Source organism: Ciconia boyciana, chromosome 3 (genome assembly GCF_034638445.1).
Source record: "Ciconia boyciana chromosome 3, ASM3463844v1, whole genome shotgun sequence".
Taxonomy (NCBI): Eukaryota; Metazoa; Chordata; class Aves; order Ciconiiformes; family Ciconiidae; genus Ciconia; species Ciconia boyciana.
The window spans coordinates 757,923-783,799 of record NC_132936.1 but is presented as its reverse complement, the minus strand read 5'-3'; the positions used below and the strand labels follow the sequence as shown (position 1 = coordinate 783,799).

At 44.1% G+C, this 25,877-nt stretch overlaps 1 protein-coding gene across 17 annotated transcripts in view; it reads left to right on the top strand.

Annotated features, from left to right (window-relative positions):
• The window catches only part of DTNB (dystrobrevin beta), a 226,569-nt gene that overhangs the window by 67,693 nt on the left and 132,999 nt on the right, over positions 1–25,877 (top strand). For all 17 annotated transcript variants that reach the window (XM_072858125.1, XM_072858126.1, XM_072858124.1 and 14 more), the window contains one exon: positions 4,887–5,011. In XM_072858125.1, the coding sequence (XP_072714226.1) occupies positions 4,887–5,011 (125 nt within the window). The remainder of the gene's footprint in view (positions 1–4,886; positions 5,012–25,877) is intronic.

Genomic DNA, 25,877 nt, shown 5'->3' with positions numbered 1-25,877 from the left:
AGGATGAGTGCCATAGGGAGAGTGATTCAATGGTTAATAGGAACGGTATTTTAACCTTACCTTGTGGCTATACAAGCGGAATGTCAGATCCCCTGAAGAGTGCACAGTGCAGAGCAGGGTCTCCTTCAACTTTTTATGTTACAAAAGAGAACAAACATTCCAGCCTCTCAGAAGTATTTATTTTACTTTTTTTGAGCTTTCTCTGGAAGCTGGAGAAGCCAGCTGTGCTTGCTGGTAGGTAGACACTATTTTGGATGATGAAAACTGTTTGACTGCTGCTACTTATGAACTGAGGTAGCACTGCTGAGGAATGCAGTTTTGCAGCTTGGCACTGCAGTAGCTGCAGAAAGCGTGCACAGCAGCCAGTGCTGTGCCTGGGGAAAGACGACTTTTATAATAGGCACCTGATCTGTTCAGACCTCGATTTCTTGTTCAGTTGAAAAATTTATTAAAATGTATCATCTAGAAAGTGGTGGTGGAAGTGGTGTTGTAGGAATAGTTCTGGAATATCTGGATTCGTACACAATTCAGTAGTCCACCTCTGACTCTGAACTTCATAGGTGTTTCAGAGGACAGGAAACCCGAAAATGTACATCTGAAATAGCCAGCTCAAAAGGAAGGGATCCGCTGGGGTGTCTAGTAACCACATCCTGAACTGTAACTACGTAGAAACTTCATTGATGCCTTAAACACTTACGGTAACTGGTGGCAAACGTTTCTCACAAGCTTAATTATCCTGTGCATGATGAAAAAGAAGCCAAAACTGTTTCTTTTGAATATTTATTGATAGACTTGGGAAAAAGGTAAGTATCTTCCACTGATAGGGCTCGGTATGTAAAAGGCTGAGAGAGTTTGCTGAAGAAGGAACCTCAGAAAAGCTATAAAATTTAAAAAGATTTGTTGTGCTGAAAAGCAGGAATTCTGCAAGAGAGCACTGCAGTTGTTCCTTGCTAATGCACTCAGAGCTGCAAAGCACTGCTGGCATATCACTAGAGCCAAACTGATACCTGCCTCTCGTGAACCTTGTGGAATAATGCGGAGAAGAAACCTTTCATGAATGCCTTGGCAATTAGATGATCAGTAAAGGGGGAAAGAAGATTGCTATATGACTTAACAGTTTGGAGGAAAACCAAAAACATTAATACCTGGGTCCCGGAAGGCTGCTGAAATGTTGCGTCCAGATAAGGAGCACGTATTTCATTTATGTGCCTGACTTTTTTCGGATCATCAGCCAGGCTTACCATCAGACTGATATAATGGCCACAGCAGTGCAAATCCTGCTGAGTCATGTACCCTGCCCATTTAGGCAGTAAAACAAAATGGATTGCCTGCTAGCCGTTCCCAGGAGAGCGTGGGGATGAAGCTGAAGGTAAAGCAGCGCATTGTTGGCTGGTTTCTACAGTTACGCTTCTGTAGCAGAAGGAAATGTTAAGTGGTTGAAAGCCTTTGAAAATAAAGGCACACCAGACTGTTTTCCCATCTAAATCTGAAGATAAATAAGACCATAAATTAGACTCCAGGATGTGTGAAACATTTTTCAAAGTCTGAAATGCTTTATTAGTTTTAACTACTTATTTGGAGTTGAAATTTATTAATACTGGTGATTGCAGTGGTACATCCAAGTTCCAAACTGACTGAGGTCCTGTTGTGACAGAAGTTACAGATCCTTCATAAAACATAGTTTGCCCCCAGCTATTTACAAATAGAGATTCAAGCCCAGAAGAAACAAGGTGAAGAGCTGAGGAGGAAGAAGATGGTAAAAATACAGCAGTGCTAGTGATGGGCAAGTGGATGGTGTTATCTGGGGAGGCTTGCAGTGGTGCTGTCAGAGATGGGGACTGTGGTGTTGGTGGTGGCGGTGGGTAAGAGGATTAGGTTACTCCGGGGCGCTCTGTGTGTGTCTTCTGCTTTTTTGAAGGGGAGAGTATCCCGTCTTTGCAGAATGCAAAGGTGCTTGCAGCCGATATCAAACAGGCAGGAGGTCTAGAGTAGCGGCAGCGATGAGAGAGAGGTGGTTTTTATTAGACATTTCTAAAGTAGAACTCAGCTAATTGAAAGAAAAAGTAGTGATTTCTCAGGGAAATGAGATAGGTATAAGAGATAGCGTGCTCACGCAGCCTGCTGTGCTCTTTTCGCTGTCAGCTGCACTGAGAAGCATTATCAAAAAGTTGGGATCAGTGGAAATTATCTTTCCCCTATAATTTTCAGAAAGTGAAGCTGCAGTAGTGGCTCGGTTGTACAGCATTCTAGACAGCACTGCATTTGTTTGACAAAATAAATGGTGGGGTAGCACTATAGGATATAGTGTTTGTTACGACAATGGAAAAAACCTTTAAAATAGCCTAAAAATACTGCAAAGAGGAGGTCACAGAAAAGGCACGCTGGGAATCGATGGTCTGTGGAGAAACCAAAAGATGAACAGGGTAAAGAGTAAAGTAGGAAATACTCTAAAAGGAGAAGTGGAGAACAAACTGAGAGAAATAAATGTGGAAATGTTCAACATGTAGAATTCATTTAGGAAAACTAGAATTTTACTTTTGGTATCACATTTGTGTGCATAATTTAAGTTTTATTGTAGACTTAGTAGGAAGTAATGTAAAGATTGGATTGTGTTTTTCATAGGATTTCAAAATAATTAAAGGCTGATGATCATCTGTAGAACCTTTCATAGTGCGAGTGCCATGCACTTCAACGCTGCTTGCAGGATCATCCATTGATTGCAATCTACCAGGTTTTTCTACACACATTAAAAAAAAATGAAAACCGAAACCCATCAGCTTACCATCAGTAAGCCTTTGTGCACTTACTATTTAGTGAATTGGTAAGCTGAAGTGCTCCTGACCATGCTGTTGTACAGAGTTCCCTTTAGGAGACACCTGACGCAGTTAATTGTCTTGACATCCTTCCTCCTGAAGCCCTTCTTGGTGAGAGGAGATAAGAATCTTATACCCATCACAAGAGTTGTTATACCCATCACAAGCCCCAGGTAGTATATGGGGAAGATCAATTGCCCGTTTCACCTGGTATCTGAAGGTTGATAGATGGTTTGCTCTCCATGGCCTTCATGTGTTCTGCTGCTTCACAGGCTGGGGCTGTGGGCTGATGAATAAAAATTCCAGAATCTGAAAGGAATTAGGCTGCAACATAGTGAATAATCGGTTTAATTTGTGAAACAGTATGGTCTTAAAATGGTAACCAGGCCAGAGTATGCGTTGTAAAGCAGTGTTAGGTGCTGATGGAGGCACGTGACTGGAATTCGACTGTAGCTACCACTTCAATCTTCTCTGGCATGTACTCCCGGGAAGAATATGATCATGAGTAGTTCTTTTTTTCCCAAGAGTACATCACGAATTCAGAGGCAGCCTCCATTCATGGTTTTGAGGGTTCTCAGTTAGCGCTGACTTTGAGTTGTAAGGTAATTGAAAGAGGATAATAAATCTTCAGTTAAGAGCCAGCTATCCTAATAGATTCTCACAGGCACCCAGCTCATCTTTCTTTTCTCATTTGAAAGGAATTTTTCTCAGTTTTCATTGTTTTCCAATTGATATTAGTATTTTACTTTATACTTAAAATGCGTCCCAATCTACTACAAACCATGTAAATCCACAGAGGGAACAACTTCCTCACACATAGATTCTCCACTCAAAAAAGCCTTTATTGCCTGTTTTATATTGCTAAAGCCAGGAGGCCCAGAGCTGAAGATTCTCACTGGTTTACTAATTACTAATTGTTTATTTCATTGTTAGTAAATATTAGTAACTGTTAGTAATTGCTAGTTACTAATTTATATTAACTGTAACTATGTGTGTAACTCCTGCCGTGGGTAACCTTGCCTCGTATTTAAATCAGTGTTAATCTGAATTTTAATTTGAATGTGCCTTGAGAATTGGTCCTAATTCTGCTTTGAAATGTCTTACAGGAGTAGTAAAAAAAATTACATAGGAGTAATTAGCCACTAGGTTACACATACATGGACTGTTAGTGAGTTAGTTCAGAAAAACAGAACTGCCGGGTTACTTCTGAGCTCCCATAAAAGCATTATCTGGCCTCCCACATCGCTGGCGTGAGTTCGGTGGATGTAATAACATTTTAAGACTTAATTTTGTAAGTCAACATTGGACTTGAAACACATTTTAAGCGCATGACTCAGGCCAGCTATCCATTCTTGGGTGTTTGGCAACGCTTGTCACCAGCCTTTCAGTCTTCCTTAGATGTTCCCGGGATAGTTGCTGCTGTGAGATTAGTGAGCACGACCAAGTGAATTTGTCAAAGAAAATAAAGCAACCGGTCATTCATATCTATCTTAACACTATGTTTCACCTTGGCTTTGCCCATGAAGAACAAAAAATTTGAAAGCTGCCTTTCAAAACCAGTTGCCTTTGCAAAGGACAGAGGGGGGGCAGAGCGCCAGCTTTCTCGTGATCCCAATGGCTGGGAGGTGAAAGCGGTGCTGGCAGTTGGTGCCTCTGTGCACGCAGGTTTTTCACCTGCTCCTGCACCAGTCCCTTGTTCTTCCCCTGCCCTCCCCTGCAAATACAATGCCTGTGTTCAGAAGATGTTGTAAGTGTAAGAAATCCCTTAATTGGATATGATTGCCCCTTGATTTAATTCCTGATCGAAACACCAGACAATTGGTTTATTTCTTCATCTTACGTACTTTTGTTAAACTACTTTCATTTTCCAAAATTATAGCACAAAAAAACCCCACAAAACTTGTTCACCTAGGTAGTGTCTGTACTAATTTCTCAGGTATGGTACAATGTAACTGGATATTTCTGAATATTCTAGTACTGTGCATTTTTTTACACTTCTCTGTTACCTGATTGCACGTGTTGCCCTGCTCTTCATAATAGTCAACTCATTTTTGTCATTCTTTTCAAAAACAGAAATCACCTGCAAAGAAGCTGAGCCATGCAATTAGTAAATCACTTGGTTGCGTACCAAGTAGAGAACCACCTCGTCCTGTATTTCCTGAGCAGCCAGAAAAGCCACTTGATCTTGCACATATAGTGTGAGTATCTATTTTAATCTATTTTTCACTTAATCAGCGATACAAAGCAAGGTATTTGTGGCTGTATTTGACTTTGGAACAGGCTAGCAGAAAGGAGCCCTTAGATTAGAATTATAAAGTTGCAATGCTGTAACTGTTCTAAGTGTTTCTCTGAAAAATTATTTGAAGCATCTTGTTTTGTTAAGAATATCTTGTCAACAAGAAAAGAGATACAGAATATGTTTATGTGCACTTAGACCGAGGCCTGATTGTATATTCTACTTGCATCCATTAGCATTTCAAAGTACTAATCTATCCTAACCTTTTGCACATCACCATATTGGATCAGACTCTATTTTCTCATTTATTGTAGGTTAAAATTATATAAACAAAACAATGTTAAACGTATTTACTTGCAAGTTAGTATTGCCTACTGTTAGCAGTAGTGGGGTTTAGCTTGTTGCTGCTGCCTGGGAGCATTGGCTTTACATTCTTATTTGTCTCACCTAGAGGTTTGCTGTGTTTTCCTGCCCAATGGCATTATTGTTAGTCTTTCATTCTGACCTTATTGTCGAACCAATGGAATGATTTTAATGAAATACCATTGTACTGGTGTTGGTTTGAACAGACTTGAAATCGGTCTGCTTCCCCAACTTGCCAATTTTCACATCAAAAGTAAAACCTGAGACAAAAAGAACCCAAAACAAATTCTGTTACCGTGTATGTATAATCAACTAAGCCTCCAAACAGATCTGGTTTAATGTTCTGCAGAGTCTTGAGAAAAAGTCTGTCTTTTCATATGTCTAAATGTAAGCACATGCTATGGAGAAGAGTGAGGAGAGGGCAGCAAAGCAAGGGGGTATAATTTATGTACAATGGAGGACTCCCATTTTCATGAGTATTGAGTAATTTGCAGTTCTGAGAGTGAGTGGACTTGATGCTCTTCTGGTTTTCTTTTGAAGTCATAAATACCAGATTCTTCATGAACTGTTTTCTCTGTCACCGTTTCTGAACAGAGACCCAAGGTATTCAAATCTGAATGTCTCAGAACCTCTGACAGTTCAACATTAGGATGTGCTGCTTTGGCCTTTGCTCATGCCATATGATTTTGATTGACTGGCTCTTCTATACGCTCCTTTTAACAGTTGTGGCAGTCATTAAGAAAAAGCTGGAGGCTAGCTTGTCAAAATATTGGAAAGGTGAGAACTGTAAAGCTTATCGTAGTGTGGTAAAACACTCGTGTGGCTTTCTTTTGTGAAAAGCGTAGAAGATCCATAACTTAACGTGGAAGAGTAGTTGCGGTGCTAGACTCCTTAACAACATAGTTCTGAGCTTTGCCAATTTCTGCTTAGCTGTGTGATTGTTTTTTCCAGTTCTTGCATCACTGAGTATTTACCAACTTTTATAATGCTTGCTTTAGTGCTGTGCAGTGAGGGGAGTTGATCTGATTTAATGGAATATAATTGTTCTGATTTGCTCTGTGAAATTGCACTCAAATTTAAAAAAAAAAAAAAGGGTCTCTTATGCTACTGTTCAGTTCAGAGCTGAAGTCTGTGTTCTCCTAAATGAATGGCTGATCAGACCCACAAGGACAAGGTTGTACATTGTCCACAGAATTAGCTCCATGCCTTGGCCAGGATGTGTTGTGGAGCTTGTCACTTAGCTTTAAATCTGGATTTTCTGTGGTAAGGGTGCTGCTCAGCCTCACAGAAAACGATTTTGTGTTTAAAATCTTATCAGATCACGAATCCGTTCACATTTTTCTTTTTAGATTTTTCTCTGTGCTGCTTCCATGCTGAAACGCACTAGCATTCGCAAGAGAAAATTAGTAGTTTACAATGTAATACTTCTATAAAAAATAAAAGGATATGTAATCGCATAAGTACAGTGTATGAAAATAATTACAGCAATGGTATTGTGCCTGCCTGCGTGAAGGAAGGCTGCAGAAACCGATCCCAAAACTACGAGCCGAAGTTTTACTTCTGACACAGATTACCAAGTTTGATGAATTACTTCTTTCTTTTGCTAGGACTCCTTAATTCGTTCACGGATCAAACAAGTTTCAGTCCTCAGCTAGACAAGGAATGGTAAAGGCAAGAGCGGGTGGCTGGCTTTTGTGTTTTGTATTTTTAATACGTGACCCATTGAAGGTGCTGGGAGGGAAGTGCCTCCAAGCTTGCTTCTTGCTTCCAGTTAGGAGCAGGCTATACCTCGACTTACAGACACGGCGTTGCCTTTTGCCTGAGCCCAGAGGCAGCTGCATGCCGCAGCAGCGGTGGGAGCTAGCCGGGGTCGTGCTTGCTGTGAGAAGATGGGCAGCAGGGTGCTCGGGGCAGCCTGGGGAGCCTGGCAGGAGCGCGTGGCCCTGGGGACGTGCGGGTGGGGGTTCGGCACGACACCTTCTGCAGTGACTGGGACTGCTGCCCAGACGCTCTTGGCAGCCGCAAGACGACTCAGAGACATCTGCTCTGTGCTGCCAGCTTTAATTAAAAAAAAAAGTGTGCCCTGAGAAGCCAAAGTATTGGGAAATGCTGCCTAATACTACAAGGACGACTGTGGGAACAACAGATAATGATCTGGTGTAAAAGTAGTGTAAGTAGATAATTTATATCAAACACTAAATCACATGAAAATAAAATGAAGATAGGACTAAAAAGACCTACTGGGTTTTTTATAGAAGTTATATAAGACCTTTGGGGTTTTCTGTGTAAGTGATACCACTGAAATAAAAAAAAATGTAAAAAAAAAGGCACATAACCACCCCCACCCCCGTTTTTAAGTGTGAAAAGTGACATAGCCAGCGGAGATTCTTTGATAGAACTCAACTTATAAAGAGGAATTGCTCAGGGCCACAATGAGTCATTATTTAGGTGCCAGTGATCATGACTTGGTTACATTTTTTTCATGTAAACAAGGTGCACATCAGCATCTAACAAATGCTTTAGAGAAGACTGTCTCGCAAAGCTAAAATCAACTTCAGCTGAGTAAATAATGTGAACGTAAAAATATTAATAACTAGGAACAGTTTAAGAATACTTGGTCAAACGTTCCCAGGAAAACAAGGCTTGGAAGGGAAGAAAACACAGCTATACTTGTCAAGGGAAGGAGAAAAGACAAAAATTGGTAGCAAAGAATGTAAACTAATGGTTTAAAAGTTATTGGAGAAGAGTTTTCAGGTTGTGGTTTGGCAGGGGGCAGCAGCTGTGCAATATGCTGATGGGGAGATCGTTACCTTCCAGAGATAGTCCAAAAGGAAGTTGAACCGCACCGTCTGTGTTTTCAGTCCAAACTGCATTTTGAAAGATTTCTTAATTTGGATGCTTGCTGCTGATTGTTGATAAGTCTTGGAGCGTTGGAAAGTTCCCAGAGCACTGGAAGAAAATGCCTATGATCTCATTTCTTTTTTCAAGGCGGGGGGTGGGGAATGAAGTCAAACAGGGCAATCTCTGACATGTTATGTTTACCAACATGACTTTGATGGCGAATAAAATAATTGAGCAGCAGATAAGCTATTTTGTTGATCAGTAAATAAAAAGGTAACTCATGCCAATCAAGCATAGGCTTTTGGCAATTTGGTATAGTCAGGCTCAGTTTGTATCTTTTTTTATGAGATTAATTTTGATTAATAAAGTGATATTGTTGGCATAATGCATTTATTATAAGCAGTGAATAATTTGGAAAACAATAATCAGTACAGCACATATACAGCAGACTGGAAAAAAATTGTTTGGCTCATTGTCCTCAATATGACTGCAACAAGAAGGTTGCTGAGTGGGGCGTGTTTTCAAGCGGAGTCCTGCAGAGAGCAAGCCTAGCTTCTGTGCTGTTAACGTTCGTTTCCATGACCAGGAGGAAAACGTATAAAATCACCACTGATAAGCTAGATAGGGAAATGAGGAAACTGTTGGAGGAATGAAGAAGATCAAAAGGACAGTGTGCTGGGCAGAATGACTCCAAAAAACTGTTTGGAGGTCATGGTATGCAATTGGCTGAATATGCATTTTCTGGGCGATTTTGTAACCAGGGATGCTAACAGGATCTGCGAGTGCCGACAGGAGAGTTTGCCCTCTGTGCTTGGTGGTGGCAGGATCCTGGTCAGCAAACTCTGTAGGTGCAGCACCCGCAGTCAAGACGAATGTTGAAAGACCAAAGGGTTTGAGGAGGTCAGTGAAAATGATTAAAGGACTGGAAATAGGTATGGGAAGATGCAGAGCTTTACATCCGAAGACTCGAGTAATGCAAGTATAAGACACAGAGGTTAAGGAATGATTTGATATTTCTAAAGATATCTATCCTAGAGAAATTAAATATAATCCCAGGGAGCTTTAGCAGATAGGCTTAACAAAAGACACAGACCAGAAGTTGAAGCTAGACAAATTCAGTATAAAAATAAGAAATTTGGTTTTAATAGTGAATATAAGTAAATAATTGTTAGAATAGGTTACCAAAGTCAAAAGTGGTGGTGGAATCTCTGCCGCCGAAACTTTAAAACCGAAAGGAGAGTATTTTTGAATCAAATAAGGATTCCAGTCACTCTTATGTTCTGTGTCTGACAGAAGCTCAATTATTACAGTGTTTCCTTGCAGCTTTACGAGATATGAAAAATGCATACAAAAATTTTGATGTCATCTCAGAGTCAGGAATGTTACAGAATCCACTGCTAGAGCACCGTACGTATGCTCCGTATGGCAATTATGGATTTGCTTTACTTACATTTCCAAAAATAAGTGAGTGTTTCTGAAACTACCTCTACCTCTCTTTACCTGCATTCCTGCAGCCATGCTGGGTCAGTGATATAAAAATGGAAATTCTGCTATTTCCTGCTATTTCAGTGCATTCTGCTTCTCTCTCCCTGCATCCTCCTCCAGATTGTAAGCTGTGTCTAGGTGGGAGTTTCCTGGCTGCTAGAGAGTAATTCTGCGTGAATCATACTCTTCTTTACGTGTCAGTTTTCTGAATACAGTTGCTGGAACCCACAGGCTCTAAAGGCTCCCCCTTTCTTCAGGAATTACAGTCTATATGATGGAAAAAATGAATAGGCATTAAAAAACTCTTCTTACTTATATTTGATAAAGGAGAGATTGTATTTGACATGGATCGTTTTTCCTGGGAGAAATCATGTAAAGTTTTCCTTCACTGCGGTGTTATTTCAGGTTATAACTTGATCATTTTTCCCTGGCTCTGGACCCATCAAATGCAAAGCCCTCCCGTTAAAGCCCTTGTTTTAAAATGTTATCCGAGATGGATCCTTTCAGTGACACAGCCCTGTTGCACAGGATGTGAAAAATTACCGTTCTTAAGGTATGCCAGCAAAAGCTACCACTGCCAGTATCGTCCTACCGAAAACATTACAGCGTTTCGGTGCTCTTGTGCTGTTGCTAAACAGTCGTTCTCGGTGGCGCAGCTGCTGCTGCGGTGACAGATGGGCTGCGTCACGCTCAGCTATGGCAGGCGATGCCGCTGCCCCGAGCTGCTCCTCGCAGCGAGAAATCGGTGTCTTCACGGGAGAGGCGGCAGAATGTGGCACGTATCACCTCCGCAGCCGTTCCTCTTCACAGCTTGGGGGAGTTCAGCGTGACGCTGGTGAAGGTGGGTTTGTGCTAATGAGCTACGCCACGGTCGGTGACAGCTGAAGAGGAAACGTACGTCCCACTCCGGTGGCTCACAGAAAGGGAGTCTGTCTGCTACGAGTCTCTCCAGGTGACAAATATGTGAAGCCAGAGAGAGATAAAGGACAATGGATTACTTCAAATCAACTTTCTTATGTTGGAGGACCAGAGATGCTTCTTTAAGCCTTCAGCAGATAAGTGAAAATGGGATGAGGAGGCGTTTGTAGGGATTCACAAAGCGGTCATGCTCCTGCTGGCAGGGCTGACAAAAAATAAAGTTAGGGGCCATATGGTGCTTATGTTAATGTGCTTTCCTTGTGGTCAGCCAAGGCCAATATCGTAAGGGAGTAATAATCTGATGTATAAAAGTTGCCCCCCCTCGAAGGGAAGCTGGGGGCACGTGAGTTTTGTTGATCGCCCCAGCTCAGCTGGCAAGCCGTGTAGCTACGAACTGCTGCAAACCGCAGCAGGCCGCTGAGGCTGTGGATCCATAGCTGGTTCCCTTGTGCGAGCCTTCGCCTTCCCCGGCTGATTGAGCAATACTTGCCTGCTGCTCCGGGATTTGCAGCCCTCAGGGCAGCGCAGTTGCAAGCCCACCTCTAGATTCCCACCAGCAAGTCCTGGACCTGGATGCTGCAGTCCTGTCTAGGCTCAGCCCTTCAGAGAGCTGCCTGGTAATGGGAGAATGTGCAATGGTATCAGTAATATTTGCTAATATTGCTAATATTTACTTCAGTACAGTGAAGAGGGGGGAAATACTCTGCTCTGTATGCGTAGAAGATGACGTGGCTGACACATGCTAGCCAGCATATATATTGTATATATTGTATACAGTGCAGTGTAGCCGTGCCCTGGCTGTTAAGAAAGTTCAGTTTCTCTTTACGATGGAAGAGTGGTGTAGCAGTGGGGTCTGAATGGGGAAAACTGCCTATGGACTGGCTTCTTGTTCTTCCCCGCTACGTTGTTTTATTTACATGTCACCTAAAGTTAGAATGTGAGTTAGATCCTGTTTCTAGCAAAACGACACTTCATAGATTTGCCTGAGTTCAAGAGACCAAGACAATAGGTTTAGCTCTTGGAGAAAGGCAGAAATTGCTGAATTGAAAATGGATTATATTTCTGCATCGCCTGCTTCCCGTAAGAAATCACAGTGGCCTTTTTGTTCTCTGCCAGCATTGGTATGACTGATTTGGGAAGAGATTCGGGTTTGACACTGAATATATTTCCTCCCAGAATTTTTGCAATGATAATGTGTAAAAGGTTTGCCTTTGCACATGAAAATAAATTTTATAAGATCTTTGTGAAGAGTTATGGTAAGAATACCAGTTTGCAGGTTGCAAAGGTGTTTCTGGGCCATCAGATATACGTGGCCAGAAGTTTTATCTTCTTTGACAGTTAAAGAACATTTATTGACTGTTCCCTTCTTTTCCCCACGAACACTTTCTCAGACAGCAGTGACTTGGGTCTCTTTCATTGCTTCAGCTCAAAAGCCTGGGGGGAGCAATGACCTGTCAAAAATCATATCCCTTTATCTGCTGCTACTGCTATGGACAGCTCTACTGAAAAGCTTGAAAAATATGTGGATTACAGTGGAAACCAAAAACTGATATGCTTACAAAACTGCCTGTTTCTTGGCCCAGGCTGCCTGCTGCCTCTGCAGTGCTTAATGGTGGGGCTAAAATGTCGTTAGCTGATTTAGTGAGTCTGCTTTTGGTGGAAACAATTTCTTCTTCTTGCAGTTGCCGAAAAGCTCTGAGGTTTAGAGGTGCCGAGACACCTCGTTGCCTGAGGTACGGTACCAGAGGTGCTCACGCGGCTCAAAGGAGATGCTCTGGTGAGCTGCCCTAGTGCTCTTTCCCCAGGAGAGAGAAGGGAGAGGAACGTACATCGGTGATGCTGGCCACTGCATCTCAAGTATTGTGGCCCCCTGTCCCTGGGCATCGTTCAGCTGTGGCTACCGCGTGATCTTTGGCTATCAAGTTTATGTCTTAACTTGTGCAGTACTCTACAGATGTTCGTCCTTTTAAACTGCTCTGTTTGAAATACCTCAAAAAACAATACTCCTAGCAAGAAAAATAATGTTGTGCTGAATTTTGATTAACTGTACGTAACTGCCAGACATGCCCATTGCAATAAATTAGAGAGCGAAACAAAATGCTTCACTATTGTTTTCTGCATGGAAACCCTCAGGAGCCCAACCACACCCAAAATCTATCTATAATAGATTCTGCCTATGACAGTTGCGGTGACTTAGGGTTTCCAGCCCCTCTCAGACAAATCCATCCAGCCTCGCTCAGTGACTGGACTTCTTTGGTGCCAGTCCTCTATGGAGGACCATGGATAAAGGGAACCCAGTGAATTTTGTGTATTTGGATTTTCAAAAAGCCTTTGAAAGGATAATCTGTCAAAGGCTATTAAAGAAATGAAGTTACCATGAGATTGGAAAAAAGGTCTTTTGATGCACTGAAAAGTGTTAAAGGTTAGGGAAGCAAAAGGCAGAGGTTAATGGTCAATCTCCGGGTGGAGGAGGGTCAGTACTGGGCCCACAGGCAGATCCTAAAGGGACTAGGCGGGGATGCCTCCTCTGATGCTGCTCGTACCGCAGGGCTGGTGTGTCTGGAGAAGAGTTCTGTGAAATGTTAGAGGCCACTTTGCTGCTGAAACCACCTCGCTCTGGATCGGAGCAGAGACTGATCTCATTAGCAATATTTTTATACTCCTTCATCCTTGACATGAGGCTTGTCTGTCCGACTGTTGAACGTTAGTGATAACCGCAAACAAATCACAGGTTTTCTTCCAGTTACGGAAGTTTTCTGGAAAACCTTCCTGTACAAGCTTTGTGGCCTCCAAAACCTCCAAGAAAACATAGATCCTTTCTCTTAGAATCAAGAGCTGCTGATCCAAATTGGCTTCTTAAATGTATTAAATAAAATCTAGATGAACACAAAGGAAAGGAAGGAGAAATATGCTTAGGTTGCCAGTATTTATTGCAAACATACATCAAAGATGACTTTTTATAGAAGTTAAGGTCAGAAAACATTAAATTAGCTGGTCTGACCTCCCGTATCTCATTGATCATTAAATGTCAGCACCTTCCTTCTCTACTGAGCCCAGTAATTTGTATTTGGGAAAGGTTACTCTCCTGTATGTTAGGGAGTGTTTGACTGTCTAGAGCTTAATGACAGTGACGACAGGGTTGAGTGTTGATGGGTAAGGATCAGGGGGAAGGCCAACAAGGCAGATACCATGGTGGGAGTCTGTTACAGACCACCCAACCAGGATGAAGAGGCAGACGAAATATTCTGTAAGCAGCTGGGAGAAGTCTCACAATCGCTAGCCCTTGTTCTCGTGGGGGACTTCACCTTACCAAATGTCTGCTTGGAAATACAATACAGCAGAGAGGAGACAGTCTTGGAGGTTCCTGGAGTGTGTGGAAGAGACCTTCCTGACACAGCTGGTGAGGGAGCCAACTAGGGAAGGCGCCCACTGGACCTGTTGTTTGTGAACAGAGAAGGACTTGTGGGTGATGTGATGGTTGGAGGCCACCTTGGGCATAGCAATCATAAAATGATAGAGTTTTCGATTCTTGGAGAAGTAAGGAGGGGGGTCAGCAGAACTGCCACCTTGGGCTTCCGGAGGGCAGACTTTGGCCTGTTTAGGAGCCTGGTTGACAGAGTCCCTTGGGAGGCAGCCCTAAAGGGCAAAGGAGTCCAGGAAGGCTGGACATTCTTCAAGAAGGAAATCTTAAAGGCACAGGAGCAGGCCGTCCCCATGTGCCGAAAGACGAGCCGGTGTGGAAGACCAGCCTGGCTGAACTGAGGACTTTGTCTGGAACTCAGGAAAAAAAAGGAGAGTTTATAACCTTTGGAAGAAGGGGCAGGCAACTCAGGAGGACTACAAGGATGTCGTGAGGTTGTGCAGGGAGAAAATTAGAAGGGCCAAAGCCCAGCTAGAACTTAATCTGGCTACTGCCGTAAAAGACAATAACAAATATTTCTGTAAGTACATTAGCAACAAAAGGAGGGCTAAGGAGAATCTCCATCCTTTGTTGGATGCAGGGGGAAACGTAGTGACAAAGGATGAGATACTTAATGCTTTCTTTGCCTCAGTCTTCAACAGTAAGACCAGCTTTCTCAGGGTACCCAGCCCCCTGAGCTGGAAGACAGGGACGCAGAGCAGAATGAAGACCCCATAATCCAAGGGGAGATGGTTAGTGACCTGCTACACCACTTAGACACACACAGGTCCATGGGGCCGGACGGGATCCACCCAAGGGTACTGAGGGAGCTGGCAGAAGTGCTCACCAAGCCAATTTCAATCCTTTATCAGCAGCCCTGGCTAACTGGGGAGGTCCCAGTTGACTGGAGGTTAGCAAATGTGACGCTTATGTACAAGAAGGGCCAAAGGAGGATCCAGGGAACTACAGGCCTGTCAGCCTGACCTCGGTGCCAGGGAAGGTTATGGAGCACATCATCTTGCATGCTGTCACACGGCACGTACAGGACAACCAGGCGATCAGGCCCAGTCAGCATGGGTTTAGGAAAGGCAGGTCCTGCTTGACCAACCTGATCTCCTTCTATGACAAGGTGACCCGCCTAGTGGATGAGGGCAAGGCTGTGGATGTTGTCTACTGAGACTTCAGTAAAGGCTTTGACACGGTTTCCCACAGCATTCTCCTGGAGAAACTGGCTGCTCATGGCTTGGACAGGCGTACGCTTCGCTGGGTAAAACACTGGCTGGATGGCCGGGCCCAGAGAGTGGTGGGGAATGGAGTTAAATCCGGCTGGTGGCCGGTCACAAGCGGTGTCCCCAGGGCTCTGTGTTGGGGCCACTCCTGTTTAATGTCTTTATCAATGATCTGGACGAGGGGATCGAGTGCACCCTCAGTCAGTTTGCAGATGACACCAAGTTGTGTGGGAGTGTTGATCTCTTGAGGGGAGGAAGGCTCTGCAGAGGGACCTGGACAGGCTGGGTCGATGGGCTGGGGCCAATTGTGTGAGGTTCAACAAGGCTCAGTGCTGGGTCCTGCCCTTGGGTCACAGCAACCCCATGCAACGCTGCAGGCTTGGGGAAGAGTGGCTGGAAAGTGCCTGGTGGAAAAGGACCTGGGGGTGTTGGTCGACAGCCGCCTGAATATGAGCCAGCAGTGTGCCCAGGTGGCCAAGAAGGCCAACGGCATCCTGGCTGGTGTCAGGAATAGTGTGGCCAGCAGGACTGGGGCAGTGATCGTCCCCTGTACTCGGCACTGGTGAGGCCGCACCTCGAATGCTGTGTTCAGTGTTGGGCCCCTCACTCCAAGAGAGACATGGAGGGGCTGGAGCGTGTCCAGAGAAGGGCAACGGAGCTGGGGAAGGGTCTGGAGCACAAGGCTGATGGGGAGCGGCTGAGGGACCTGGGGGTGTTGAGCCTGGAGAACAGGAGGCTGAGGGGAGACCTCATCGCTCCCTACAACTGCCTGAGAGGAGGGTGTAGAGAGGTGGGGTCGGTCTCTTCTCCCAGGTAACAAGTGATAGGACGAGAGGAGATGGCCTCAAGTTGCGCCAGGGGAGGTTTAGATGGGATATTGGGAAATTTTACTTCACCAAAAGGGTTATCAAGCATTGGCTGCCCAGGGCAGTGGTGGAGTCGCCATCCATGGGGGTATTTAAAAGCCGTTTGGACGAGGTGCTGAGGGACATGGTATAGTGGTGGGCTTGGCAGTGTGAGGTTTACGGATGGACTCGATGATCTTAAAGGTCTTTTCCAACCTAAACGATTCTGTGATTCTTTGAGTCTATAAAGGCACTCACTTTTGATTTCCAGAGGTTATAAATGCCCAGTTTCTTGACTAGTAGTTTGTTTGAATGGATAGTCTTCCTTCCTGTTTAATATTTGTGGGTTATTTCCATTTTTTTTTCTCTTAAACTATGTTCTGTTTCCAGCCCTTGTTTTGTTTTTATTTCTCTACCTAAACACTAATACATTTCCCTACATATATGTTCAAGGATCAGATTAGCTCTGCTTCCAACAAATTGCCTTCACTGTCCATGGTGGTCTGTAATCCTTTTTTGTAGTCACTGCTTTTGGAAACAGAGATTCAGATTTGCTGCATCTACTCTGCATTTTTATGTCCTAGATGTGTATAATTTTACATTTGGCCTTGTTTAAATACAGTATAATATTAAAACAAAGTAGTAAAATACAGTTTATCAAGGCTCATTTTCTGTGTACTTTGAACCCATAATTAAAAGTCTCAAATCTTTTACAGTAGCTGTAAAAACCCGCTAAGAGCATTTAATTTCAAAGATTACAAACTGACAGATGTTTTTGAGATCTACCAGTCCCTCATCTGTTTAAAAAGACTTTGTTGATATTATGTCGTTCTTATTTTCCGTTTTGTAGCGGTAAGCCACAAACTTTATGGCAAATTGCAGCATCTGTAGTAGTGGGCACCGCAGCAGTGGCGTGCAGCGCTTCAGACCGGCAACGGAGCGCGGGCGAAAGGCGGGAGGCTCAGGGTGGGCAGCAAAGTTGGTGAAGCCGCTGTTGCAGCACCCGAACCCTGAAGTTGCACTAGGGAGCTGCCGAAGTCTCCGGCGTTAAGCGAAGCAGCTGGAGCTTGCTCTGATCGACAGCAGCCTCCCGAGCGCTGCCTCTGCCGGCTGCGGTGTCCGAAGCGGTGCCCCGGCCGCAGCAGGTGCACGGCTGCATGGGGCGGCTCAGCAGATGCTGCTCCAGGAGACTGCCACTGCTGTGAGATAATAGCTATCAGGGCTATAGTGTTTTCTGGACTTAGGGTATTTTTCCCTTACTAAAGGTAGCTGAAAGCGTGCCCGCCCTCCCTATAATGCTCCAGCACCCTTAGCGTAGCCGTGATGCTGCTCCGGCCACGCCAGCCGGAGGAGGCTGGAGCGGCTCCAGCGTGGTGGTGGCTGGGACGGTGTGCCAGGGAGAAGTCCCACACGCTTCCCGCAGGCGTCTTGTGGGGATGGGAAGTGAGGAGGGAGGGCGAGGGCAGGGCTGAAGGAGCACCCACTCGCCCATCAGAGCTCCTCAGCCTCTCATCCCATCACGCATGGGGTGTCAGGGCAGCGTGTTTGGGGGTGCAGTAGCACCCTGCATCAGGTAGATCTAGACTAGATCTAAGGAAGAAATGTTTTACGCTGAGGGTGGTGAGGCACTGGCCCAGGTTGCCCAGAGAGGTGGTCGATGCCCCATCCCTGGAAACATTCCAGGGCAGGTTGGCCGGGGCTCTGAGCAACCTGCTCTGGCTGAAGATGTCCCTGCTCGTGGCAGGGGTTGGACTGGATGGCCTTTGAAGGTCCCTTCCAGCCCAAACCACTCTGTGAGTCAATGATCCCTCGGTGCTGCTCTCGGCAGCAGCAGGAGGGGACAGACACAAGTTCTTCCTTGGCCGGGGTGGGGAGGGCGAGGAGATTCCTCTTGGACAGGGTTCAGTGTCCTGAACCTGCAGCGTGTACATTACTGACAGACAATTGCCTTTGATTACCAGGAAGAGGAGAGAGAACAACCTGTCGCCTTTCTGTGCTTAACGGATGAGAAAAAGAGAAACTGGATAACTGAGAGAATTTTCTCTCTCATCTGAGGTGGGAGTAACGTGAAAAAAGGAGAGCACTAAGGCCTCGAGGTGTGTGAGTGCCTTCCTCCTCCATTGGTACGGGTGGGTCGTAATCAGGAATAGCCAAGAGAAACTTTTGCTTTCTGCCTTGGGAGCTCGGAGGTTTTCTCGTTGCACTGTTGCGTGTCTGTGTGTGCATGCACACACACACATAGGTGAGGCTGTGTGGGGTGTGCATGTGTACAAATTCACGAGTATATGTTGCCCGCTTTCTTTTTTTCCCTGAACTTTTGTACTGGAAGCGATTCCAGTCTCCATCCTTCATGGCCGCCGTTTCTGCTGGTACACGTCATTAACAGCAACAGCCAGCCAGCCTCCCACGGAGCGAGGAGTTGCGTGTTTACACTCTGTGGCAAATAGCTAGGGCCCTAGAATTTCACAAAGGAGAGGAACTGTTCTGGACTCTCTCTGATCCCCGTGGGACGTGCCGTAGCTGGCTGCGAGCAGCCTTCAACCCACCAGGCTGAAGAGCTCCAAGTCCCCCCGCCGTGGCCAAGCGTCTTCCCACCAGCCCGGCGTGCAAACACCAGCACAGCACCGCCCGCCTGAAAGCCAGATGCGCCCGCTCGGCTGCGGGGACCCCGCGCGCGCCCGCCTGCGTGGAGCTCGGCGAGGGTCTTTCCACGCTTGCGCTGATGCCGCCGTGATCTGAAGAAGGTTGAAGAAGGTGACGCGAGGCACTGAAAAGCCTGTCTTCATCGTCGTCATTGCTGAGGTGCTTGCACGCAGCTGGGAGGTCTCGGCATCCTGTAGTTTTTGTCTGTTTGCATTTTTTGGAAATTGCTCTATTTTCCTGAGATCTGCGTAAGCATTTGGTATGAATTTATTTTGCTGGAATACGGTGGCTTATTTTTAACTTTCATGCTCATTCTGGCACTGCTGAGGAATATGTCTGCTTCTGTCACATTACAGGCATTTTTTACCAAAATTACATAAATACACATTTAAAAAATGTAAAGATGTTTAACAGAAGACAGATGACATCTTTTTTTATAAAAGGGTTATAAAGTTAAACATGTTTGAAATGCATATTTTCCTTGATTTTGGTATTCTGTTAGGTTTTGCGTTTGAATACACCACCTGCTACATTGAATTTTCCTTCATTTCCCAGTAAAGGAGGCATGTTTCTGTATTTTCCAGAGTCATCTTTATCATTGCTGCTTCAGAATTACAATGTTTTTAGGTATCTCCACTTTGGTGGTTTGATTTGACTGATACCCCATGCGCATTTTCTTCATAGACTTAGCCTGAAATTCATTCCCAGCGTGCGTGGCCGGTTGGACTCCAGGCTGCTGAAGAGCTGCCGCATGTGCGGGAGATCTGTATCTCACCCGGGAGAGGGATTCGGGCTGGCTTTACGTGCTTTTCTTGGGAGCGAGCTATTCTTGGCGGACACGGCAGTTTCCTCACGTTTGGTTCGTAAGTCGTTTTGCTGCTTTACGCAGGCGCCGTGTTCCCCTGGGTTAACACGTAGCAGCTCTCCACCACGTTCCGTGACAGCCTCTAGTCCCGGGGCCGGCACCCCTCGCAGCCTGGCGGCCCCGCAAAGGGAACTGGCATTTACTGTGGGCTTGGGTTGTATTTCCTGAAGCATTTTGGCCGCTATTATAATGGAAGAGTTCGGGGTAGAAAGGCTTGGGTGATCCGCTTGTTTTGACCGCAGCTGTCCTTATCCTCCATGACAGAACAAAATTTTTCTTTATTTTGGATTCTCTTTGTTTGTTTCCGTGGCAGGCTGCAAGTACATCCGTTTTTTGCTGGCTGAGAGAAATCCCTTCTTGATTTCAGGCTGGTAGAAGGTTGTGATGATATTATCCAGCAAAACGAATAGGAACCTCCAAGTGGTGGGATTAGAATTCTGGTTTTTTATTTTGCATTCTTTTTTATTCATATGGTACATCAATCTTGTGATGATCTTTTTACAGTATTAGTAAGCAGCTCTCACCTGTTCCTCGACAATGCGGTATTGCCAAGGTACTATGTTATGTCATCATGTTATGGGATATTGTCAATATTTATTTAATAATAATTTCACATCTTATAATACTTGTATTGACAGTCATGGTTCTGGAAATAATGCTATTATTCCTGGTCAGAATATGGAGCATTAGTTATAATTCCTTTTATACTTGAAAAAGGAGCTGAGATTTTTTTTTTAATGCTTAAGCCAAACAAATTTCAGTTAAGAATCTACTTTTTATGGTCAAGATAGTAATGGAATAAACAACCAAGGGAAGTTGTTGTGACTTTTTCTCTTTGATGCCTTAGATCCAAACTCGTTGAAATTAGGTTTTAGACAAACCTAAATAACTTGTCTCAATGCTGGAGTAAGTAGGTGAAATTTATGGTTTTGTTTTTGTTTTTATATGCAGGAGCTCAGATTACATGGTTGAATAGTCTCTCTTATACTTACAATTTATGACTCATACGTTTATTTTTCTTTTAGTTCACAATGTAGAGGAGTTTGCATTTTAGTGTGCGTAAATTGGTTAGATCTGTGCTTATCTTGTAGTCGGTCTTTATTTCTGTTCCTTCCTCTCTGCTGCTCTTTCCTTCCTTCCTTCCGTCCTTCCTTTGAGATGTCCGTAGCCCCTCAGCGCTGCAGGGAACGCGATGCCAGTGGCTCTGCGGTACCCCTGTGTCCTCGGGCAGCGGGAGATCAGTTACTAATGCTGCGAGTATTAAAGTCTTAGATTTACGGATTTGCTGAAGCCTGGGATCCTGCTGAAATAGGAAGAAGTCTGATTCACTGACGACTGTAAAATCACAAATGTCTCTGTGGCAAATAGCTAGGGCCCTAGGATTTCACAAGGAGAGGAACTGTTCTGGACTCTCTCTGATCCCCGTGGGACGTGCCGTAGCTGGCTGCGAGCAGCCTCGTTAGAGAGCCGCAACAATATTCTTCCCCTAAAAGCCGGCAGTTTAATCTCAGTGGGGCATTGCCTTTGTTATGTTTATGCTTCTCTTGATGAATATTGTATTTTGAAGAGTAAGTTTTGCACTTTTATATTAATGTATTCAAGGGGAAGAATGTAGTGCCCTATAAAGTGGTGTTTGTTAAAAAACTTTACATATGCGCCGGTGTGCTGCTGCTGGCTGATAGGGCATGTCTGTCCCTCCACCTTCAACCAGATCAAAATGGGTTAGATTCAAAAAAAATAAAAATAAAAAAAATCCCCAGTCCTTTTGTAGCTGGACAATTCATCCTTGACTGCCTTATCCAACCTAAAAACATTTTGTTGGATAACATACCTCGTGCCCAGGAGATGCTGGGTCACGTGGCGGCTCCGTTCCCTTAGAGACGGCGCCGTGCCGCGCATCGGGATGCCGCGCATCGGGATGCCAGCTCGGTGGAGGACCGGAGAGGCGTTCGCCACGACCACAAAGGTTTGCTGGATTTGCATTCCTCGCCCTTTTGCTGCTTTAGCATGAAAATGTTAGCCAGGTCATTGCATGCTGCCGGGATGCCGGAGCGCATTGTTAAGGCAGAGTTAACTTCGCTGAATGCTATTTAAAATGTAACCCTGGTTTTTTGTGGTGGTTTGCAGGGAGCTGTTAGGGACGAGCGAGGGGGATGCCAGCGAGGAGCGGTAGCGTGACCGTGCTGTCAGGTTTTATTTGTTTCTGGCTGTTGTAAACAGATTGTAGGAACAGCTCGGAGAGGGACGCGGCATGGGATGTCTTATTGAACAGCCTGGAACGGGTAACTTGCTGAATGCTTCGTTTCCATCTTTCCTGTTAGTCATTTTTGAACAGGGCAGGAACAAAGTCATTATGAGGTAATCTCTCACTTGATGCCTTGTTTACAGTAAGAATTATTATTAATCGATCCTTCAGACCCATGTGACATTTTAGTGGAAAACAGCAGAATTTACCATGACATTTTGTCATGATAAGTGATATGCATATTGCAAATTACTGGAAATAAATAGGCATAATAACGAACTCCTGTTTGTGTCAGTGCCTCTGAACAGTTACTGCTACTCCATTTACATGCTAGAGATAGCAACCAGCTGAAGAATGCTCTTTAATGTTTTTGTTAGAGATGTTGCATACAAATAAACTGGCTATTATATAAAAAAACAGTGAAGACTTCATTTAAAAATTGCTCAGAAACAATACATTGTCTGTATGTTCAGTAGGTGGTATTATAGTGCTCAGGGATTTATTTTCCTCAGTGCTCATCTCTTTGTAAAATCTCAAATATCTGTATATATTTTCAGGTTTGTGATTGGGTTTTAACTTCTTAGCATGTTTCATTTGTTTCTGATCATCTTAACAGAAGCATACACCTTAAACTCTTTTTTGAATTACTACAAATCCTGTAAAATTAAAATACTCTGTTTGTCATTCCTGCTAAAATAACCTACATTTGCAGTTTTCCAGAGGACAGAGCAAAACGAGGAAACCTTTGAGTCCCCTCACCCAGGCGCACGGTAATGCAAAGCCAGGCTGAGTGGCAGGAGGTTGTTATCCCCGCTTTAGCAACGAGTCAGGTAGTGAAGCATTATCGTATCCAAACACGTTTAAGATGTTTCCCTTTGGCAAATATCTAGGCTGCTATTTTTGGATTATACATTTTTAACCTAAATTGTTGTTGGATTATACGTTGTTAATTATTTTTTCTGCCTTCCTTTGCATCAAGATAGCTTTTGGCTGGATTGCTACTAAGTGGCATTAGGAAAATTAGTCACAGTTAAAAAACAGATGTAAAAGCTCCATAAAGGCATGTAGAAAACTTCGCTCAAAATTTTAAAGGGAAGCAGAGACCACATTTCTCATTCCTAGTCCACAAACAAAAAACCACTCTTGAATAGTATAAGACCAGGAATTGGCTATTTTCTACTGTTTAAAATAACAAAGAGAACAAAGGAGTAATTAATCTGTAATATATACATGCAAATTTTCTTGAAGGTTGCTCACATGGTTTGCACTGGAATGGGGTGGTGAGATCCAAGTTAATACTACAGTTGTTATGTTCCCTTTTTATAGGAAAAAAAGTGTTGGCTCAGCATACCCATGGATGTATTTGCCCTTGGTGCTCTCATTGGAGAAGTGTTAGCAGCTATTTTTAAACAATTCCTGCTTTTTTCTTATAAATGCAGTCAGAAAGTAGTACGTTACAATGAGGAACTGCTGACAGTCATCTTGGGCTTGGAATTTTACAAAAGTTTGTGCAGAGTAAGTGTTCAGTGCCTTCCTGAAACTGCAGTCGTGTACATTATTTTAATTACCGTGCAATAATTCTTTAGAAATATTTAAACAGTACTATAATCTGGATAGCTTAAGGAACAGGTAAAGGGCTACAGGGAATTTTCATCTGGTTCTCTGCCATTCAGGGACAGCCACAAATGCGTTTCCATTCTCACATTTGTTTCATCTGCACAATTAATTGGTTTGCATGGCCTGTAAATTCAGGTTGCCCCTATTTGGGATTTTTTTGTTCCCTGCTCAGAAAAGAAACTGAGTAAGTACCAGAAACGTAGATCTCTCTTCTTCACTGAAGGCGCGCTTTGACTTTAAACAGACTTTCTTTTTTATTTCACAGTAGAAATAACGGGTAACAATTTCCCCCTTTTTGCTGGAGTTTTTTGGTATTTTAGTGGGGGCTCTCAAAGGTAACATCAAAGCTCAAGACTGAACCTGACTAGCTGCTCGCCCTGGCTCCCCGCTGAGATAAAATAAGCGCTTGAATAGAATAGAGATGAGGTAAGAAGCGATAAGAATTTTTCGTTGCCCTGTGGCCACGTCTACACTTGCCTGGGAGCCGTGCCCCAAGCCGGTGTAGTTTTACCTTGAATGCAGCGGTATGAAGTCTTGGCACCTGGCCTGGGGCTGCTCCGGCAGACATGGTTTCATGAACTAGTTCACCTCTGGCAAAGCCAAGCCAACTGATTTTTTGCAAAGCTGCATCATGTAATCCCCAAGTGCAATTTAGGTCTGTTTCAACAGCAGCAAATTTCCTTTGGATGAATTGGAGCTAAATTTGTTGCACTCTTAAATGTCTGTTTTTCCAGTGCAGAGTCGGGGTTTTTTCCTGATGTTTCCCGTGCACGACCTGCTCATTTCCATGACGATAACACAGCGTTGTGTACTCCACGTCTGTGCCTTCAGTTCTGTTGCTCCATTCATGTATTCATAGCTTCCAGCGCTGGTACAGCTGTATCTATTCACTTCAGCAAAAATAAGTGTTTATAGTCCTTTACTCCTGTTAGTTTGATGCAGCCATTACTTTTGCAGAAGAGTGAGTCATATTCTGTTGTGGCTCATCCATCACTAACAGCACAGCACTCGCACACACTCGCTGGAGAAAACAGTTGTGCCACTGTCCCTGAAAGTAGAATTGGTCTCTGTGCAAGAGCACAAATCGGACGAAACTGAGATGCTTTGGTTCCAAGTCCTACTTGCCTGTGCGACAGAATGCCCTTTTTATTTGAAATTGAAGAAATCTAATCTGAAATAGTTTCAGAATAGAAATAGAACTCCAACAAGTCAACTATCTTTAAAATTTTCTCATTGTAGCAGCATATTTTAATTATCAGGGTTTCCTGATGTAAAGCAGAGTAAGACTTTTAAACTATTTATAGAATCACAGAATCATTTAGGTTGGAAAAGACCTTTAAGATCATCAAGTCCCACCGTTAACCCAGCACTGCCAAGCCCACCACTACACCATGTCCCTGAGCACCTCATCTACACGGCTTTTAAATACCCCCAGGGATGGCGACTCCACCACTTCCCTGGGCAGCCTGGTCCAATGCTCGACAACCCTTTCGGTGAAGACATTTTTCCCAATATCCCATCTAAACCTCCCCTGGCGCAACTTGAGGCCATTTCCTCTCGTCCTATCACTTGCTACTTTCCATCCTTCACCCCCCTCCCTCCTCTGGAAGGAGGAAGGAGGTAGTTTCTTGTTTCTTAATCCAAACTCCTACCCAAGATTTAAAAAAAAACCAAAAAAACCACAAAACCCACTAAGGAAAGATTTAATATATTTCTGGTTTGTGCATAGTACCTCTAAAAAAACCCATTTAATATTATCAAATATTCTCCTACAGAAGTAGACAGAAACCCTCCTCTGTTTTCTAGGTCTAAGCAGTGTTCCAGCTCAGTTTTCGGCCTACAGCTGAAGTGCAGTCAGCATTTTGAAATATTGCCTCCTAAGTCCTCCTGCCAAGAGAAATCAGAAGCCTTGGGCTTGATCCTCAAGTCCAGCCGAGCTATGCATGGTGCAGGACCCAAAGTCAGCTGCCCAAGGGCTAAATCTGGCTGCTTGACTTCGGCCAGAGCTGCTCTGTGGTAATTCTGTGGGGTGACAAAGACTGCTGCAAGGACGGCTGCAGACCTGGCTGTTAGTTTTTGATGTGTAGATGGTAAAAAGGGAAGAAAAGCCCAAAAGAAAAAGAACAAACCCTTCTTGAAATGCAGTGATTTTATTTCTGAGGTCTGTTTTGCATGCTCTGCAGCATCTTCCCACTGCATTGTTCAAACCTTATTTTGTGACTGTGCGAATTCAGCCCTTCTGAGATTTTATCCTGCAGTATATTACATGAAGAGAAAGTGCGAGGTAGTAGGAAAACAACAGACAGAGTCTTGCATTGATATGTCATCTTGAAGGGACCCGCTCCCTTGCAGCACCTCGTGGTTGGTTGGTAGTTGT